Below are 21,918 nucleotides of genomic sequence, written 5' to 3'. Positions count from 1 at the left end.
TGTTTAGCAGTTATGTGGCATTAAAGAACAATGTGATTCATGAAAAGATTTTTCAGTGGAATAAGCATATGTGTATCACATGTTGATAGTTAAGAGATGTCCCCCTTTCGAAGGAGGTGCCGGGGAGTTTGTGGAGAATCAATACTTTGCTTAATACGATGTGTTGTGGTTATGTTCAAAGTTGTACTGAGGGGCTTCCAGAGATACCAGATTGGCATAAAACTCAATATGAGAAAGAGTGTCGCGATGCAGCAGGTGGAGATGTGTTCCCACTTTGAAGCCATCTTGAGATGATGTTCTTTGTTGAATGAAAAAGGGTGTTGTCAGCTTCTTTAGGACCCCAGGATCAACTACCCAAGGTCTTAGGATTGGTCACTGGGGTTATTCTGCCCGTATATGTGACTCAACCTTTATGGAATGATGCCCTCAATAAGGGCAACTGGACAGGATCAGTAGACGTGGTTTTCCGGTCGTCGTCAGGGATTGGGATCGCTGAGGCTGGGTCGTCGGGTGGTGGGATTGCTGAGCCTGGGTCGTCAGGTGGTGGGATCGCCGAGCCTGAGGCGGATCTGGCGGGTCGTGTAGACGAGATGTGGAACCACGTGTCCCCTTTTCCGTGCAGGCGAACTGCACAAGATGTCCTCTCCGTCACCTTGTGGGGTCCAGTCCACCTGGGTGCAGATCATTTTCGTTTAATCACTTTTAACCATACATATTCATTAATGCAACAGGAAGAGCGTGTAGCCAATTTAAATTTGATGAGGCCCATGCTTTAGCCAATTTTCTTAAATATTTATATTTTTCTTTAATATTTATATCATTCGCTCAATCTGTCCTTGGGATTGGGGATAATACACTGAACCAAATGTGTTTTAATCCCAATGCCTTTTCTACCGCTTGTAGATGTTTGTTCTTGAAATGGGTTCCATTGTCTGATCAAATTTTTAGGAAACCCATGTGATGGTATGTAATGATTAATCAAATGTTTTACCACGATATTTACTGTTTTAGATTTGCATGAATATGCCTCTGGCCATCCTGAAAAGGAATCCACTATTACCAGCAAATATCTGTATCCTGATACTGGTTTTATCATGTCAGTGAAATCCATCAAAAAACATCTGACCCCAGAGCTGTCACGTCCAGCCGGACCGTGAGTGCCCTGGGGAGGTTCAGATGTATGATGTATGTATTATACCTTTTGCAAACACTGCAGTCCTGCAGTTCATTTTTAACAATTTGTCTCATGAAAGGATGCCACCAGGTGTGTAATTGTCTCAATGTTTCTTCCACACCTAAATGGCATATTCCATGGGCTCCAGAAATTAGATTTTTCAATTGTTTCTGAGATGGAATACATTAACCTTCTTTCCGCCATATGCTTCCTCTTTTTGTCCCCCTCTGGACTTACTTTTTCAATTATTTCTGAGATGGAATACATTTACCTTCTTTCCGCCATATACCTACTTCATCTTTTTGTCCCCCTTTAGACATCCACACACTTTTTCTTCTGGACTTGCCTTTTCCTGCCACAGCTTAATTGTTTCTGTGGTTATTTCTTGTCCTTCTCCTAATTCACCTTCGCTCACCATCAATTGTAGTGTTTGGCTGTAGCCCGCCGCTTCCTTTGCCGCCTTGTCTGCCGAATCATTTCCTACTGACACAAAATCATTATTTCTTGAGTGTCCTTTACATTTTATCACAGCTACTGCTTTAGGCAGTAGTAAGGCGTCTTTCAACGCAAAGATGTCTTGATGGTTTTTAATAAGTGTCCCTGTTGCAGTCATGAGGTCATTTCTTTGCCATTCTGCCATGGCGGTGTGCACAACCACATGCGCATACGCAGAATCAGTGTTAATGTTCACAGTCTTTCCTTGTGCTAGCTTCAGTGCAGTTGTTACAGCCACTATTTCTGCTCGTTGAGCTGACTGTGGCCCTGTGAGTCTCTCTGCCACTATCATGTCAAAAGTTGTTCCTATTATTTGTGTTACAGCAAAACCTGATTGGAGTCCTTTATTGACTTTAAAACAACAGCCGTCCGTAAATAACGTCAAGTCTGGGTCGTCCAGTGGTGTGTCGTAAAGGTCATTTCTCAGTGAGTTTTCTTCCAAAATTCGCTGAGTGCAGCAATGGGGTTGTCCCTCCAACAGGCCTTCTGCCATGTTAATTCCTTCATGTATAAACAAAATGTGGGGTTGTGTCAGGACTAATTCAATATTTCTCTGTCGTCCCCCTGTCATAGTAAATGCTTGGCTGGTTACGTACTGCACTGTACTGTGTGATGTACGTACTGTCAGCGGGTGATGTAACACAATATGAGATGTTTTCTGAATCAGGCGAGCTAATGTTGAAGCAAAAGCTGCACAAAGAGGATGACGTTGTTCATATTTTTCAAGAGGCGTTGATGCATAAAGGCAAACATGTCTTTTACCATTTTCCCCTTTCTGATAAAGAACAGCAGAAACACTGCTGTTTTTTTTCAGAAACATCCAGAAATAAAATTTTGTTGTAGTCAGGGATGACAAGAGCCGCAGCTGATGACAAGAGCCGCAGCTGATGACAAGAACTGTTTAAGCAGAACAAAAGAGTTTTCAGCAGCTGGAGTCCAAAAAAGAATATGTGATAGGTTTCTCATTCCTTTTTCATTAACTAATTGTCTGAGAGAATGAGTCAGTTCTGCAAAATCCGGAACATGATGTCTGGAGTAGTTGCAAAGACCCAGAAAAGCCAACATTTGTTTGACATTTGTCGGTTTGGGATGGTGCAAGATGTCATCTTTGTGTGACGGAGACATACCTGTTCCATGTCTCGAGACAAGACGACCCGAGAAAGAAACCTGAGGTCAGGCAATTTGGAGTTTGCCTTTGGAGCACTTCAAACCTACCGAAGCCAGATGGCTCAAAAGGAGCTGTGAAGCTTGAAGGCAGGACGCCTCGGATGGTGCAGCTAGGAGTAGATCGTCCACATACTGCACCAAAAGAACATCTGGAGGAAGTTGGAGAGGTGACAGCAACTGTCGAAGGTAAGCATTGAAAAGTCCAGGAGACAAGACAAAACCTTGAGGAAGCCGGGTGTAGGAGTAACACTCATTATTCCACGTAAATGCAAAATTCTTCTGCATAGACAGGTCAAGAGGGATACAAAATAATGCATTAGCAAGATCAATGCAGGTAAAATGAGTGTGTAATGGAGTGGTCTGTGACAGAGTCGAGTGAGGATTGGGCACCGGCAGTGTAGGGGTCATAACTACAGCATTAATAGCTCTTAGATCATGTACCATTTGAAATTTACTAGTATTTTTCTTTTCTACTGGGAGAATAGGAGTATTGTAGTTAGACCTATCAATTTTGCAAAGAACCCCCCCTTTTAGCAAACCTTCAATTGTTACTAAGATGCTAATTCGTCCTTCATCCTTCATGGGGTACTGTGGTACCCAAATGAAGTCGGGTTTCATTTTAAAAGTTACTGGAGTAACATTACATAGGCCCACATCAGTTGGGTCAGTAGACCACAAAGTTGATGTTCTAAAACAGACATAGATACAAATAAATCAGATTTAATCCAATAGGCATCAAGAGATTTGAAATACAGCAAGTCTGTATGTAAAGAGGGTTGGCAATCAGTTGATTTTGTGCAGGCCAGGACAAATGGACCCAAATCTTTCGCCGTGTGCTGGGATGACACCATCAGTGAAACATAAGGATGGCACGGAGGCATAGATGGATCAGGTGGATTTGCCATCCTATACCATTGTGACTGTTCTTCAGTCAGAGCAACTGAATAAGCCACACCGGGTTTGCCTGCAAACAGATCACCCACACGCAACTCCCAGGCGTTGTCATCAATTGGTCGGAACACTTCACTGTACATCTCATCACCACATCTGTCATAGAAAAGAGTGCAATGCATACAGTCAGATACCATATCATATGACCTGAGATTACGAACCCAAGACGACCAAAGTGTCCAAAAAGTTTCAGCATCCCTCCAGCCGGAGGAATCGGTGTCAATCTTTGCCCAGTAGATGTCAGCAGTGGTGCAGGTCATGGCGTGTTGAGGCACCACTGGAAATTGGGCGGAGACATTGGAGGTGGAGTCACCAGCGCAGTAATAAGTATGTCCATCTGGAAACTGAAGAGTGAGCCCGTCCGGGCTACACTGGATCAATGGAGCAGTTCTTATGAGAAGATCTCTTCCCAAAAGATTCACTGGACAGTTCGGTGCGAACACAAAGGAGTGCAGCAAAGTTTGTGTGAAACACTGGGTGTGTATAGGAGTTGTTATATGCAGGATAGTTTCTTCTCCCTTGAATCCAACCAATTAAATACCTTCGGCGGTGAGGGAACTTTCAGGTGGCAATGTCATAATGGTAGAGTGACGAGCTCCAGTGTCGACCATAAATGGTAAAGAAGTTCCTCCTACCGTCAGTTCAATCATAGGTTCCTGCAGACCTTGGCATGTGAATTCAGGGCCCCATCATTGCAGAAACTGTCCACCAGGTGGCGGCAGGAACTGCTGGTTTGGCACAGGCGGATACTGCTGCTGGGGTGGAGCCAGGTGGGGTGGCGCGTTCTGTGACTCACGTCCCCTCGGCTGGTTGTAGCCGCGCCCTCCTTGTTGACACCTACCTCCTCTGCCTCTCCAGCCTTGTGGGCGTTGACGACAGTCACAAGCCCAGTGTCCAGCGCGGCCACAGTTGTAGCACTGGTTTCGGCCCATGAATGGACCGGACTTATACATAATACACTCAGACTTAACAGTAGGTGATGAGTCAACAGTAGAAGCCAGGGGAGCAATATTTTCCTCTTTTTTTCTTCAAAGTTTGTAATTGCATAATTGCTAATTGTAATTCAGTATTCCTATGTTTTTCAGTTTTTGACTCTATATCCTTAGCATACCTCCTCAGGTGGTGTTTCAGATGAGATAGCCATCTGGTGTGGTCTGCACCAGGAAGATCAGGATTCACTTCCATGGCCTGCACAACAGACTTAGGGACACCTTTCAGCACCGCTGCTCTAAAAACTTGCGAATATAGTGCAGAGTCAGTCGGCAAGTGTCCAGTTTTCAAAGAATATTCTACAAGGGCACGGTCAATGAATGCCGCAGCCTCCTCGTCAGCTTTTGGAGCGAACATCAAGTCTGAAATGACAACCTCAGGAATTGGAAACTGAGCCAAGTGCTGAAAACAGTGTCAGGTAATTATCACGTGAGAGAGCCTCACCATCCATTAAAGTGGACAACCCTGAATTATTCATCAACACTTCTAGTTGAGAAAGAGGGCACGCCTGCGTCAAGAGCGCGCACACATCCCCCGCGGTTAAAATCTGTCCTGTAGCCGCCCTTTGAACAGATCTCAACCAATTTTCACCCCCCACCTGCATTGGGGGAAGTTTCTGCAACAACACACTCAAGTCAGAGGGCAAGTAAGGTTTATAAACCATGGCAGAATTTCCTGTAGCGGGGTCAACTTTTGCCAGCATTGGGGCTTGAAAAATTGTCTGAGAATGCGTCACTGGTTTTTGGGGAGTACTGTCTGAGAGATGTCCGGTCATGCTAATGTCGTGAGTGTGGTCAAATGCAGAATCAGGGCGTGTCCTGATTCGCCAATGCACTAGAAGTTTTATTAGTCATTTCCCGCTCTCGTTGCCTAAACAATTCATCTTGTTCAACCTTCAATATACGGTTTTGTTCTGTTAGTTCATTGTCTGCAGCTTTTTCAAAGCGTGCAAGAATTGTACGCTATTTGCTGCAAATTAGCTGGGGCACTTCAGAGTGTCTAGTCAGTTCCAAGCCGAAAGCTTTGGCTTGGGTCAGTTTCTCCTGCGGCCCATGATTCATATGCAACACTTTGTCCAATGTTTCCTCCAATTGTCTCACAGAGGCGGTTATGCCAGCTGCCAAGCCGTCACCCGCGGCTTGCACTACAGATTCTCGCAGCCGAGGGTTACTGTCAGAACTTTCACCATTCCAGTCAACATTGAGACTTCCCCCATTCACAGTTAATAGGGGAGTTTGGATATTTTGCAGCATCTGAATAGCATTTTCATATAGGGAATCAGTAAACGGGTTAATGGGCTCAAACACATTTTCCGTGGACGGCTCAGCATACGGTGGCGGCGCAGTTGGCGACATAAACACATTCAAATTTGCCTCCTTCTCATTCCTTGCTTCTATCATACTCTTCCTAGAAAGTTTCAATGAACTACCCATAGCCATCATTCTAGCATTAACCATCATCTGATCCACTTTTCTACAGTTTACTCTGACTTTTCTCCCTCTTGGAGACAACCCATATGTCCTCCGTACTTCTTTGTCCAACAACTGTCTTTTCTTCACTCCTCTTTCGAAAGGCGTGTCCCCAGCGCCATTACCACAACTTTCTTATCTTTCTTACCCTCCCTTTTGGAGACAATGAAGAAACCCATCCCCCCTCACAACAAGCTCTCATTCCTCCCCCCCTGTTCTCTTCTTCACACTTAGACACAAATTCACCACACAAAAACAACATACACGCACACACATGTATTCCTGATTTACTCACCAAGCACACTCATTCAGAATGGTTTGGTATTTGCCGAAAATCGAACCAAACACTGTCCCTCCATTCATTTTGTCTTTATTTATTAATTTATTTTATTTTTGTTCTCTATTTTGACGTCTTGTTGTGGTACCACAGTTTAATAGGCCTTGTATTTATTCAATATTCCCCCACAAAAATAAAATAACAATAACAAACAAACATGGAATTCCTCAGTAAAACAAGGATTTATGATTTCTAAGATTCCATAACGGAACGAAACTACCTTGGGGTTTACTCAAATAAATATTTCTTAGCAGTGGCCGAAGCTTTTAACTTCTCATCTCAAAAATGCTTGACTTATTCCCAAACAAAAGCATTCGATCCTTAATTTAGTAACAAGAATGCTTGACTATTCCCAAACAAAAACATTCAAAACTTAATTTAGTAACAAGAATGCTTGACTATTCCCAAACAAAAACATTCAAACCTCAATTTAGTAACAAGAATGCTTGACTACTCCCAAACAAAAACACTCTAACCTTAATTTAATAACAAGAATGCTTGACTATTCCCAAAGAAAAACATTCTAACCTTAATTTAGTAAAACCACTGCTTCAATCTTTATTCTCTTATGTCTCTTATTTCTCTTCACTCAGTTGCGCACAATTCATCCTAACATTACTTCCGTATACAAAGATTTAGGTTTCGAGGATTTTAAAATAGAACGAAACCACCTTGTATATTTTAATGTCTTAGTAAAATCCAAAACCAAGGACTTCGTGTTTCTGAGATTCCGAAACAAACTTGTATTTTATACTTTACTAATACCTGTTCACTCAGATCTCATGTACAATTTAGTCACAATTCAGATGACGTGAAAACAGGTTTTAGAGTTTACAACAGGCAGAAATTCACTACGAGGATTAGTGTCCTCTTACCGTACAATTAATTTGGCGCCAGAAGTTCTGTCTGTTGATAAACCCTTCAACCAGCAGCCAACGTCGGGAGTCACCATCTGTTAGGAAACGGTCCTTAAGTTTTCCGCGTGTTCGTCCTATTCCGGATATTGAGAATGTTGATTTTCTGAATACAGACTGGACATCGGTGAACAGGTCCTTCGAAGGATTTATTTTACAGAAATTTCTGGACACAGACAAATTACAGTCAAAACGCTGAAGTTCCCCTTGCCAGTGTGTCCCCTCTCCCACTTGTAGTCGTTCTTATACTTTCAGCATAGCGGCCCCAAAAATACCCTCCCCTTCCCCTTCTTCCTTTGCTGCCCTTAAGCCCCGCCCCTCTCGCAAGACAGACAGTAATCTATACACATTGACAGATGGCCGATTGATGTGGAAATATAGTAGGTCTCAGACGAAAATGGCACCTTTGCAGCAAATACAACTTTACAAAGGAATCCTTTTTAACACATTTTCTCCCCCAAAACAGATGGCTAATTACGTGGGAAAAGGAAGAAAGAATCTTCAAACGTTCCGTCACATTATTACACTCATCAAGCTTTGCTGATGAAATTAAAGCAGTTATGACTAAATCTAAACAGTTATAACTAAAATCAAACAGTTATAATTAAATCTGAGCAGCAGACTGTCAACAGTATTCATAATCTGAAGTTGCTACTTTAGTTAATCTTGGAGTTCTTTGCTTTCATAAGAGAATTACTAATCCACTCAGTAAACACAAATGATTCGGCAGAAATTTAATTTCTAGACAACAAATGTATTTAGTAAACACATATATCAGTCACAGCCTAACCTATTAATGAAACTGAATAAAAATGCGAATCAAAGATAAAAAGAAAACTTGCAACCTAATTAAGATAAAAAAAAGAAGAAGAAGAAGGTAGATAAAAAAAGGTAGGTGGGGGATAAAGATGGAAGCGTTTGACCTGTCAATTCTTTTATGTTTGAATAAAAGCGTTGCACCAGTAGTATATGGTCAGATTGCAATGATAGCGGGATAGTATTTGATAATTTTTTATCAGAATTGACAAGCCAGATGCTTCATTTATCATTCAAAACACATTTCAAACATTACCACGATCATAAAGTTATTGAATCCGCTAAGATGACTAATTAGCTAAATTTAGATGGCTTCAGAAATTACACACATCATTCATTTGAGATAGCATGCACATGTGTCCCAGATGCAACAAAAGAGGTAAATCCCTTGATGTGATGTTCGAGTTGGCTTTTTACTTGAATTATCATTTTTCTTGTGTTTTTTGCTGATATTTAAGAAGGTCGTCAACTTCTAGGCAGGATTGTAGTAATTTTTTGTGTTCTCTAGTTGCAGATGATCTGCTTCACAGTGGAATGATCAAGCTCAATTTTTTTATAGATGACTTAATAGCTTTCCTCAGTCAGATGTGCTGTCACTACCCACTTCCTGAGGTCCCCTGAAATTTCTCTTCCTCTCAGCATGACCTGTATAGGTTCACCTGGGTGAGACTAAAGTGACGTGGTTTTGTCTTTGTTTCAGTCAGTGATGCACATTTTGTTAGTAGTTAGTTTAGCTACCAATTTGTACTACCTGATCCTACTTGAAAGCTTGTTTTAAGCAATGCAGTTTAGGGTTCACTTACCTTTGCACCTACATGAATTGGCCAAAAACTCTTTTTTTCATTAAGTTTTGACTACACAATTGATTAAAAAACAACAACAATGCATTGAATTGATAAACCTACACCTCTTATTTCATGTAAAATCGGGTTGAAACAATTGGAAAGTCTACACAGATGATAGCTAATTGTGCTCTTAGGACAATATTGCTTTTATTGTCCAGGTCATCAAAAACAAATAAATAAATAAAAACTATATATGTATGGATAGGTATGATGCCACTGAAGATTTTGAGTGGTCGCAAGTAAAAAAAATAATTTAAAAAAGAAATCAGAAATCACTTGGATATCAGACTACCAAATTTTGGCTCATTTTACATTTTAGGGTAAGGGGTACTTAACTCATTTGGCCATTTCCAACAGTAAAATTTTGTCTAAAATTAATGTGATAACTTCATTATTTTTCATGTACAATTGAATCCCTTTGACTGAAGATAGCATCCTGTGTGCTCAGGAAAGACGTAACGACCAATTACGGCTTGCCTGTTTTCTGGGTTTGGCCTTTTGACGTTGGCAAGCTGAACCATGATTGGTCGTTATTGGCCCACATTGAATTATTGATGTAGTCATATTCCTCTTCACGGCGCTCACTACAGTTTATTGGCGCTTAATGAGGAAAACACTTATGTCCAGAAACTGACAGTCCTCGGTCCAAGCTCCTGTCTGATCATTTCCTCTTTCTCTCTTTCTCTCTCTCTATTATTTTGCCATGGTGTTCTTGGTGAAAATCCAGTATTGCCATTTGTGGTAAATCAGGTGCAAACTGCACTCAACTGTCAAACTCTGTGAGTGTGTTTGCGCCAGTATATGATTAGAGCTATAACCTTGGTGAATAGGATGTTGAGAAGGAGCAAATTGCGCATGCAAATGAAAAGCAATTTATGGCGATGTCAGCGGATGCAGTGCATTCTTAGTGGATTTGGCCCCGAGTACCTCTCCAAGATATCACATTATGCCTGTGTAGCGATTATTTGGGTTGCCGTAATGGCTTATGAGAAATTTAGACGGTACTGAGGGGAATTGTAATTTCCTCAGCAACCTCGGGGGCACCACGTTGACTTTGTTTGTTTGTAGGAGCAAAATAAACGATAAAAATCCTATTATCAAGTATTCATAATCTGAAGTTGCAACTTTAGTTAATCATGGAGTTCTTTGCTTTTATACGAGAATTACTAATCCACTCAGTAAACACAAATGATTCGGCAGAAATGGAATTTCTAGACAACAAATTTATTTAGTAAACACACATATATCAGTCACAGCCTAACCTATTAATGAAACGGAATAAAAATGTGAATCAAAGATAAAAAGAAAACTTGCAACCTAACTAACTAAGATAAAAGAAGGTAGATGAAAAAGGTAGATGGGGGATAAAGATGGAAGCGTTTGACCTGTCAATTCTTTTATGTTTGAATAAAACCGTTGCACCAGTAGTATATGATCATCAGATTGCAATGGAGGCGCAACTCACGAACTTGTTCAGTCGCACGGGAGAGAGAGAGACTCGAGCGTCGATCCTCGGTTGAATGCTGAAATGCTGCAGCAGGTCTCCGGCTGCTGGTCAGGTGCCAGCGCGGCGTGGAGGCAGCAGACGGTCCTTGGCTGGCGCACGTCCAGCTGGAATGCTGCCCGGGAGTCTCTGGCTGCTGGTCGGTGATGCACGCGCGGCCTGGAGGTCTGCAGGTCCTTGTGTGAGCGCTGTGGGAGCGCCTTGGACTCACGGCTGGAACAGACATGCGCGTTTTGGGGATGCGCAGTGTGTTTGCGAGTCCTTGCTTGATGCGCGTTTTGGGGACGCGCGTTGTGACTCAAGTCTGGGGCTCAAAGGAAGAAGCCGTGTGGTCACCCTCAGCGACCACGTTTCTCGTGATGATCAGGAAAAGTTCATGGGGCCAGACGTGAGGTGGAGAGAGGGCGGAGGAGTTGCAGGAACGGGAGAGCCCTTAAGCAGTTTAATGGGGAAGAGAGTTCAGGAAAAGAGTGAGAGGAAAAACAGTGCCAGGAAAAGAGAGAGAAGTTCCTTTGCGCGCTTGGTTTTAAAGCTGTGTCAGCAGGGGGGCCGGAGTCACGTCCCCTCCTTGCGCATAAAGCAGACTTGGTCGACTGAGACCAAGCTTTTGGGATAGTATTTGATCATTTTGGATCAGAATTTACAAGCCAGATGCTTCATTTATCATTCTGAACACATTTCAAACATTACCGCGATCATAAAGTTATTGAATCCGCTAAACTTAGGTGGCTACAGAAATTACACACATCATTCATTTGAGATAGACATACAGGTTGTATACAAAGATAAACAACAGGAGTTATTTGATGTCAGTCAAGTACATAGAGTCCATGTATGTCCTGAATTATGTAGACTTCAGATTAATTAGGAGCGGCAGGATTCTTGAGGATAATCGATAGTGACCGTTGGAGGGCACTGTTGTACCATACACCTTTCACAGGGCATTGTTTCCCAAAAACAAACAAACACATGTCTAATTCCTGTGGATAGGTCAGACCATAAAAGATGGTCTGAGGACTGCTTATCAGACAGGATTTCAGGTCTGTCGGAGCTGTAGTATGCGTTTCCTGGGGGTTATAAAACGAAGTCTAGTCCCTGCTGGAGGGAAACTCAAAGAGTCCTTTTGAACTAAAAACACATAGTTAAGACACGCACACACATTCCCCAGGGGGAAATGTTTAAAAAGGCACATAAAATAAAAAAATTGAGGGTGACGGGCAATATTCGTTCAACTGTATGCCATGAAATGTGATACAAATAGCAACTGGTGCAAGTCTGTTACTCATAGTAACATTTCATAACTTACACTCAGAAGCTTTTTTTTTTTTAATTAAAATTCATCTCCAATCAAACTATGACCTCATTTTTGAAGTTTGTTTTCTTCTCAGGTGACAGGTGAGATTTGATTTAGTACAGCGACACTTCACAGAACCAAACTGGCAAAATTGTTTATTGTAAGTGTAATAATTTACTCCAAATAATTTCTGAAAATACCTGACAGAGAAATCACAAGGAAGATCTGACAACTTTGCCATGATTGTGTATGCACTTCAGCTCATCTTGACCGATAAATGTCGGAGGGGGGCTTCTCATTGCATTTAGTGGGCGGGGAGGGGCGTGCCACAGTAGGGTCAATTGGCAGATGACACCACAGTTTTTCTTAAAAATGCAAATCAGGTTCCAATCACCTTACAATTAATAGACAGTTTCTCTAAAGATTTTGGATTAAATTTGAACTTAAACTAATGTCAATTATTCTCTGTCAAAAATTGTAATGATCATAGTATCTGTCTATACATAATGAAGTAACCTATTTAGGCGTGACTATATGTAAAAATCCCCCAAAAAAGAATAATCACAAATGTTACCACTATTATTAAAAAGACACACACCAAATTAAATCAGTAGTTACAAAGAGATTTAAGTTTAAAGGTGTATTCAAGAATCTTCTCAAAGTAGAAGCCAAACATCCGTTTTTAAAAAATGCGCATGCGGAAGACCATTTTACCACTCGTCCAGGGGAAACGCCTACACTGTAAAAATTTAGTGATTTACTTGAAAGTGTGCCGGTGATGATCTGATAATTGGATCCAGCTGTGATGGATTAGGGAGACATGGAAAACAAGCTGGATAGGGGCTCTCGAGGACTGGACTTGGCCACCTATTGGCCAAACTATTTTGATGGTAGTAATTTTATTTCTGGCTTTCAAGTTACCACAGTGATTCATTTCACCTATATTTATAAAATTATGTTAAATTTGACCCTAATGCAAGGGGGCACAAGCCAGTGTTTTCTTGTGCCGGTCCGAAGCCCGGATAAATACAGAGGGTTGTGTCAGGAAGGGCATCCGACGTAAAAGTTTGGCCAAATCAAACATGCAAATCAAATATATGACTTCCATACCGGATCGGTCGAGGCCCGGGTTAACAAGGGCCGCCATTGGTGCTGTTGACCTACAGGGTGCCGGTGGAAACTGGACTACTGTTGGTCGAAGAAGGAGAAGAGGAAGGTGTGTTTGTAGGAAGAAAGAGAAGAGAAAGACCAAGAGTCTAGGACTGAGAGTAGGGACTTTGAATGTTGGAACTATGACAGGAAAAGGTAGAGAGCTGGTTGACATGATGAAGAGGAGGAAGGTGGACATACTGTGTGTTCAGGAGACCAGTTGGAAAGGGAGCAAAGCTAGAAGTTAAGAGCAGGGTTCAAGTTATTCTATCATGGTGTAGTTAGGAAGAGAACTAGTAGGAGTTATCGTGAAGAAGGAGTTTGTTAAGAACGTTCTGGAGGTCAAAAGAGTGTCAGATAGAGTGATGAGCCTAAAGCTAGGAATCGAAGGTGTGATGGTCAATGTTGTTAGTGGGTATGCGCCAAAGGTAGGATGTGAGCTGGAGGAGAAGGAGAACTTTTGGTTGGACCTTGATGTAATAATGCAAAGCATCCCTAGAAGTGAGAGAATTGTCATTGGTGCAGACTTCAATGGACATGTTGGTGCAGAAAACAGAGGTGATGGGCAAGTTTGGTATACAGGAGAGGAACGCAGAAGGACAGATGGTGGTTGACTTTGCAAATAGAATGGAAATGGCTGTCGTGAAAACTTTCTTCCAGAAGAGGCAGGAACATAGGGTGACCTACAAGAGTGGAGGTAGGAGTACAGAGGTAGACTACATCATGTGTAGACTGTGTATTCTGAAGAAGATCAGCGACTGTATAGTGGTAGACTAGAGTGTAGCCAGACAGCATAGGATAGTAGTGTGTCTCTGGTGGTAAGGAAGAAAAAGAAGGCAAAGGCAGAGCAGAGAACGAAATGGTGGAAGCTGAAAAAGAAAGTGTTGTATGACTTTTAGGAAGGAGTTGAGACAGGCTCTGGATGGTCAGGAGGTGCTTCCAGATGACTGGACAACTACAGCAAATGTGATCAGGGAGACAGGTAGGACAGTCCTTTGTATGTCATCTGGAAGGAAAAGAGATAAGGAGACTTGGTGGTGGAATGAGGAGGTGCTGAAGTATATCCAGAGAAAGAGGTTAGCTAAGAAGAAGTGGGACACTGAACAACTGTAGAAACTGAAGAAAGTAGACAGGAGTACAGGGAAATGCAGCGTAAGGTGAAAGTAGAAATGGCAAAGGCCAAACAAGGGGCTTACGAGGACTTGTATGCTAGGTTGAACAGTAAGGAGGGAGAGACTAATCTATACAGGTTGGCAAGGCAAAGAGACAGAGATGGGAAGGATGTGAAGCAGGTTAGGGTAATAAAGGTTAGGGATGGAAGTGTGTTGGCAGATGCCAGTAGTGTGATGGGAAGATGGAAAGAGTACTTTGAAGAGTTGGTCAATGAGGAAAACAAGAGAGAACAAAGAATAGAAGAGGTGATTGTTGTGGACCAGGAAGTAGCAAAGATTAGTAAGGATGACTTGAAAAGGGCAATGAAGAGGATGAGTGGAAAGGCACTTGGTCCTGATGATATACCTGTGGAGGTATGGAAGTGTCTAGGAGAGGTAACAGTAGAATTTCTGACTGGGTTGTTCAACATGATCTTAGATAGTGAGAAGATGCCTGAGGAATGGAGGAGAAGTGTGCTGGTGCCCATTTTTAAGAACAAGGGAGAAATGCAGAGTTGTGGCAAATACAAAGGAATAAAGCTGATGAGCCACACAATAAAGCTATGGGAAAGAGTAGTTGAAGCTAGACTGATGGCAGAGGTGAACATTTGTGAGCAGCAGTATGGTTTTATGCCAACAAAAAAAAAAAGAGTACCACAGATGCAGTATTTGCTTTGAGGATGTTGATAGAGGAGTACAGAGAATGTCAGAAGGAGCTGCATTGTGTCTTTGGAGATCTGAAGAAAGCTTATGACAGGGTGCCCAGAGAGGAACTGTGGTTTGTATGAGGAAGTCTGGAGTGGCAGAGAAGTATGTTCAAGTGGTGCAGGACATGTATGAGAATTGTAAGACAGTGGTGAGGTGTGCTGTAGGTGTGACAGAGGAGTTCGAAGTTGAAGTGGGACTACATCAGGGATCAGCTCAGAGCCCCTTTTCCTATGGTAATGGACAGGATGACAGACGAGGTTAGACAGGAATCTCCATGGACTATGACGTTCGCTGATGAAATTGTGATCTGTGGTGAGAGCAAGGAACAGGTGGAAGAGAAGCTAGAGGCGTGGAGGTTTGCCCTGGAAAGGAGGGGAATGAAGGTTAGCTGTAACAAGACGGAGTATCTGTGTGTGAATGGGCGGGACCCAAGTGGAAGAGTGAGGTTGTATGGAGAAGAGAAAAGTGGCAGGTGTGATAAAAGAGTTTCAGCTCAAATGAAAGGAAAGGTGTTTCTAAAACTGTGGTGAGACCAGCAATGTTGTTTGGTCTGGAGACAGTGCCGCTGAGTAAAAGACAGGAGCAGAGCAGGAGGTGGCAGAGATGAAGATGCTGAGGTTTTCTTTAGGAGTGACCAGGATGGATAGAATCAGGAATGAGTACATCAGAGGGACAGCACATGTTAGAGGCTTTGGAGATAAAGTCAGAGAGGCCAGACTGAGATGGTTTGGACATGTCCAGAGGAGAGATAGTGAGTATATTGGCAGAAGGATGCTGAGTTTCCAAATGCCAGGTCTAGAGGAAGACCAAAGAGGAGGTTTATTAATGTAGTTAAAGAGGACATGAAAGTAGTTGGTGTGAGAGCAGAGGATGCAGAGGTCAGGGTTAAATGGAGGCAACTAATTCGCTGTGGCGACCCCTGAAGGGAAAAGACGAAAGGAAAAGAAGATTTACTTGAAAAGGACTAGTAAAGGTTGATGCACTCAGAAATATTTAGTCACTTTTACAAGGAGTCTAACTAGAAACTTTACTAGATTTTTTAAACTAAATCCCACTGGGAACGTGCAAGGTCATCTTTATCAGTCTGCAGCCAGCCTCACTTCATAGACGGATGTCCTCTTGCGGTTCTCAGCCATTTTTAAAGTATGCGGCGAGATCGGTGGAGCTACAATGATGAATGGCTGAATCCGAAGCTCAGCGGCTACATGCTACAAACACTCGAAGTGCGCATGCGCAGCTAGGAACGAGTATTAATTACGTTACGGCAGATTGATTGACCGGATAGAGAACCAATCATTAAGATGATTCACCCAGAAGACGCTGCGACAAAAGATCCTTGATTACACCTTTAAGAGGTAGAGTATTGTTCGCAAAAGCAGAAGGTCTTTCTTAACTGACCTATATGCAGCCATTTCTCTTGATGTGGACAGAAAAACCTGTGAGGATATATTAGCCGAATGTTCTCTAACTTTCTATGGAAAAACAAAACCCATTTCTTTCTTGTTTACAAATGCTTGTGAATGCATTCGCGGGGGTGGGGGGAGCGCAGCCCTTTGTGTGTACAATAAGGAAGGTAAGATCACAACCACCGTCTGCTGTTAACATACTTGAGAAACGTTACAGTGCTGTATAAAGAAAAATTAAAGAAAATAGCCACCGGAAACAATGTAATACAACCCAACTGCGGGCGCCGGGATTTCACGATATGCGCTTGGCCTCATGGAAAATGTGGTTCTTTCAAGGGAAATTCAAGGGAAAACAATACCGCTTTTGTCCAAAGGTGCTGCTATAATCAACAAAAGCCAAATGCTGACTTTGTTCTGCTTTAAACTGCACAGCGCAACTTAAAGTTGAGATTACAATATAGATAAACTTCCGGTAAAGCTTTCCATGATTCGCAAATAAGTTCTATTAGCAGATACCCTTATATATTAATTAAGGATGGGCGAGTACCGATACCAGGCACATTTCATGGTATCAGTACTCGCGACGGGTATCGATACTGGTATCGGCCCACATTCTTGTGGCCATTTTTCAGTCAGGAACTGTCAGAGGAACGAAGTTGATGTTCCGTCTCATTCGTTTCCTGTGTGTCTCCTTATGAGGTAACACTTGTTCATTTAATTACTTTCGGCATGCGTTACTAAAAATAAGTAAGTACTCTTGTTGTGAGTAATATTAACTATATCTGTGGTTCAATGTGTGTTATATATGTTTGTAGCTTAAGTAACTTCGCAATGTTTAATTGTCTCGTTTACATTTGCCGCTGTGCTTAATTGCCTTGTTAACGTCATAGGAGCTGTGGTGCAAAAAAATAGAACGTGCCATTTAAGTTAATGTGGACAACACTACAGGAACTAAATGCTGAAATGGTTATTTTGCATTTATTGACCGCTACAGGTGCCCTCCTGTAAGAGAGCACATAAGTCTTCAGTTGTACTCAACAATTTAAGTAGCTCTGAAGTGCAGACATATCTTTGTATATTATATAGTATATCGTCATTGACTACTGCACTGCTATGAGATGAATGACAAATGGAGAACGTGAAACAGGAAATGGAAATATAGAGAAGCCTTCCAAATTAAAAGTATAGATTTCAAATAGGGGTGTCAGGCGATTTAAAGTCTTAACCGTAATTAATCGTATTACTTCAATAGTTAACTCATGATTAATCAGAAATTTTACATATGTTCTAAATGTTCAATCTTTTTTCGAAGTTTTCATACTTTTGTTAACATAAGTGGAAACAAAATGTTAAACTAATAGAAATATGGCTGCATCTTTTAGTCATTGATACAGGAATTTCATAATAATTCATAAAATTTAGTTAAAATTAAAACGATGTACTGTACTGTAAAAAAAAAAAAAAACTAGTGTGATATTGATTTGTGTTGGTCATACCTCTGCCACTAGATGGCATAATTGCATTTGTAAGACGTTGGCGACAGCTCAGTGCATTTTTCTTTTCATATTAAGAGCTATCTAATCTTTGACATGAAGTAACTTGTGAAATTCTGCACATTTTTGTAAAATGCAACTTAACCCCAGTCTCCACAAATATATGCATTATTATTACATTTCCATTCACCCATTATCTCTTATTATTATTATGAAATGTATTACTGCTAAAGTTTAACGCAGACGTGTCTGCTGCGTTGAGACTGAAATTCCCCAGTACATGCTTCCAAGTAAGGCGCGGTCATTAATCGTGCGTTAAAAAAAATTGTGGCGTTAAAAGTACTTTAAATTAACTAAAAATTAACAGACTAATGTTGACACCCCTAATTTCAAAACAAAATATAATTAAGCATCACACGCTAAACAGCTTGAGGAATTCTTAACATAGTAGATATTACTAAATTACTTTGAAACACTATTGTATTTAATTGAATTCTTTGCACTTTACTGTCTTCCTTAAAAATAAGTTGTACAACCACATATTTTTTCCCTGGCCACTGGATTATTTGTTTAATCTTATTTATCTTTTTTTTTTTATTCATTTTATTGTGTGCTCTATGCAAAATGTATTTTATGAGAAAAATTTTGAAAAAATATAATTGCTATTAATTTCATTCAATTTTAAGGAAATTTGCTATAGTTGGGATATATATGTCATTTAAAAAATGTGTTGAATTATGGTAATGTTAATTCATTTTAAATTATGTGTTGTAAGCCCAACGCAGCAGAACTAGGCACGGCAGGCCCGCCAGGCCCCGGCCCACAGCCCCCGCTCCTCCCACGACCCACCCCCGCCCCCCACCACAACCCAGCCCCAGCCGTCCCCAGACACCCCCCCACCCCAGATATCGGTGCCGGAGAGGGGCCGGACAGCGCAGCGGCGAGGGCACCCACGCCCAACCCACCTCCAGCCGCGTGCTGAGGCGGAAGGGGAGATGGGAGCACTGGGAGATGGGCGGCACCCCCAAACCCCAGGCCCAGCGGGGAAAGGCCCCGGTCGTCACGCCAGCGTACTTAGTGAAAGCTAACCCTGTTACTGAGTTCGCCAGCTCGCCGACTGGCGAACTCTACCCCTACACCGTGGATGTGACCCCACCCAGTGTATATACAAGCGTGTGTGTGTGGTGCATTAAAACTGGGAGCAGGTTGATCATAGCTCCATGTTAGCTGGTCACCCCTCCCGCCTCACCCCATTTCAACCTGTCTTTTTTCAATGTTGCACAAATCAACATTATAGCCACTGATCAGTATATAACTGGATAGCTGATAGGCCAAGACTTTTGAAGCCGCGAGGCCACCATATTACCACTCCCAAGAAACGTTTCTTGGCATACGATCGTATGCTATACATTTACAGTATCGAAATTCGAGAACATTTGAGACAGTACTTAGTAGAAACTGCATGATTTACGAGTGTTTTAAATTTGTTAAACATAAACAAGTGGACTTCAGACATTTTGCAACTTGCCTTAAATACATGTATTATTTATATGCTTAATGATGTTTACAAGAGGAATCTTGTATGTTTTTTAATTATTTTTTTTTAACTGTAATTCAACAAAACATGCCTCTGCCAAATCTAATATTGGGGTCTAAGGAGAACTGAATGATAAAAGAAAAAAGGGATCTTCAAAGCAGCACATACCGTCCACTTGCTAAAACAAATACTGTACTTAACACCCCACCAACCACCCATTCTCCCCCGCCTCCCAGCCCTATATTAAGAGCCTACGAGCAGTATATGTCTAATCTGTGCGTATATTTTATACAGTAAAACTGTGGCTTCAACGGCTTGCACGGGTGTGTATGGGCTATCAGCTATCTCAATACCAACTCATATATGCATCTTTTAAACTGCTTATCAATAAACTCTTTTAAACTGCTTGTCAATAACAGGTCTTTTATTTTGAAAACCGTGTGTCGTTGCAGTTTCCGCCGGCGTTAGCGTCCTATCACTCTTTCTAAAGTGACGCTCTAAATTTCTCAAGTTACTTCATGTTAAAATTTAGTCAGCTCTTTATATGTAAAGTAAAATGCACTGAGCTGTCACCATCGTCTTACAAACACAATTATGCCATGTATGTAGCGAAAGAAACACAAATCAATGTCACACCCGTTTTTTTTTTTTTACAGTACAGTACATCTTTTTATTTTTTATTTGTTTATGAATTGTTATGAAATTACTGTATCAATGATTAAAAATGCAACCATATTACTCTTAGATTAACATTTCTTCCCAGTTTTATGTTAACAAAAGTATGAAAAATTAGAAAAAAATATTGTACAATTTATTATAAATTGAGGTATAAATTGAGATATAAAATGTGCGATTAATTTGCGATTAATCGTGAAATAATTATTGAAGTCATGCGATTAACTACGATTAAAACTTTTAGTTGACTGACACCTCTAGTTATAATCCACTTGAATAGGAGTCTGGAAAAGAAGAATCTCCCGAGTCCCATCAAGATGATATGTTTTTGGCAATGCCATGTTGGTTTCCCCGTGAGATGTGAGTGACTGTTTAAAATATTTTTATGTTGAGATAGATTGTTTTGAACGGACATCAATAAGTTAACATTGTTTTGCACAAACAAAATAAATGCATGAGCTGAATGACCAACGGAGATGTGAAACAGAAGTACAGAGCGGCCTTCCAAATTAAAAGCAAAGATTTCAAAATAAGATATTTAAACATCACACACAAAACAGCTTGAAGAACACAGCTTAACACTTACTCACTTAGTATATATGCCCTAGCGTTTTTAGTCTAGAAGTGGTGGGTTTAATAGCAGGATTTAATAACACCATTATTAAATAATAACTTTAGTAAAATTATGTTGTTGTAAATAAGGTGCTAGGAGTAACAAATGTATTATTTTTTTTCATAGGATGTGTGGAAAATGAAACAAGAAAAAAACAACAACTGGTTTTAAATTACCCCCACCCAGTCTTAACTCCTATGCTATTGTAACCCGATGTTGTTGTCGTTTACGGAGGCTGGGTAAAAGGCGGGTATTTTTAAATAACAGATAGTTTTGAGTTTATGATGTTTTCTGGCGTCTTCCTGCTAAATTAACCAGACATTGCAGGACAGGATTCAAGCACGTCTCTCTTCTATTTAACTCTCTTCTCGAACGAGGCTCGCTCGGTTACACAACTCTCTCCTCTGCGCTCATGACATGCGCAGTACACAAAACACTTCAGCATGTAAAACTAAAATAAATACAAAACTAAAAGTAATAATTCACAAAACAAATTTAAGTCAATTGCAAGTTTAAAAAAAACACACATTTGCAAACAACTTGTTACACTATGATATTGGCCTCACATTGTTCTAAACAGACAATACAAATAAACCACACCCACTCTCACAGAAAAACTATCATTACAGTATGTGTCGAAATATTTTCTAATGTACAAGAAATGCTTGAGTACAGAACTGCGTTGATTAAAATGTAAAAACATAACAAATGTGCACTTGTCTTGTACCTTTCACAATGTTCATTTTGCGTGTGTGAACGTGTTTTGACCTATGTAGTTGCCGTATTTAGTGATCCAAGATGGCCGACCTTCTGCGCATGAGCATTGCAGATCATGCAGGGGTCACAGATCGGGCCTTGACTGGGCGAACTGAAAGGGCGAACTTGAAATGAAGAGCGGCTGTTTTGACTACGTAAGTAGTAGAAGTGGCTAGCTTCACCGCAGTTACAAAATAGCGTGACCCCTTAGTAGTGCACTATTTCGGGAGTCGTGCGCACATTCGGACACAACCTGTGTCTCAAGAGCGCGATGTCAACGTCAAGAATACCGGCTTCTGCACTTTCTTTGAAACAGGTAAACACAGCACGCGCTTAATCAATATTAAATGTGATTCACAGCACACTCAACGACATTTGACAGCAAAACTGATCATTTTAATCGCGATTTTAGATTACGAAATCAAAACTGCAGTTATGAAGCAGTCGAGGAAGGTGGAAGGTAATGTGACGCGT

The 21,918-nt window shown here is 41.2% G+C and overlaps 1 protein-coding gene and 3 pseudogenes across 1 annotated transcript in view; 2 read left to right on the top strand and 2 right to left on the bottom strand.

Moving 5' to 3' along the window:
- Window positions 1-3,462: 3,462 nt before the first annotated feature.
- LOC147158204 (uncharacterized) lies at window positions 3,463-4,437 on the bottom strand (annotated as a pseudogene).
- A 39-nt stretch (window positions 4,438-4,476) lies between these two features.
- LOC147158203 (uncharacterized) lies at window positions 4,477-6,216 on the bottom strand (annotated as a pseudogene).
- A 4,470-nt stretch (window positions 6,217-10,686) lies between these two features.
- On the top strand, window positions 10,687-19,888 carry LOC147158202 (uncharacterized; annotated as a pseudogene).
- A 1,617-nt stretch (window positions 19,889-21,505) lies between these two features.
- lyrm2 (LYR motif containing 2) overlaps window positions 21,506-21,918 on the top strand; it is a 12,243-nt gene continuing 11,830 nt past the window's right edge. Inside the window, exon 1 of the mRNA XM_086061203.1 lies at window positions 21,506-21,760. Within this exon, the coding sequence (XP_085917329.1) occupies window positions 21,716-21,760 (45 nt within the window). The 5' untranslated portion in view covers window positions 21,506-21,715. The remainder of the gene's footprint in view (window positions 21,761-21,918) is intronic.

This window comes from Leptonotus elevatus, chromosome 18 (assembly GCF_054856555.1).
Source record: "Leptonotus elevatus isolate MCC_2025b chromosome 18, RoL_Lele_1.0, whole genome shotgun sequence".
In the NCBI taxonomy this organism is placed as follows: Eukaryota; Metazoa; Chordata; class Actinopteri; order Syngnathiformes; family Syngnathidae; genus Leptonotus; species Leptonotus elevatus.
This window is presented reverse-complemented; position numbering and strand designations above follow the sequence as displayed.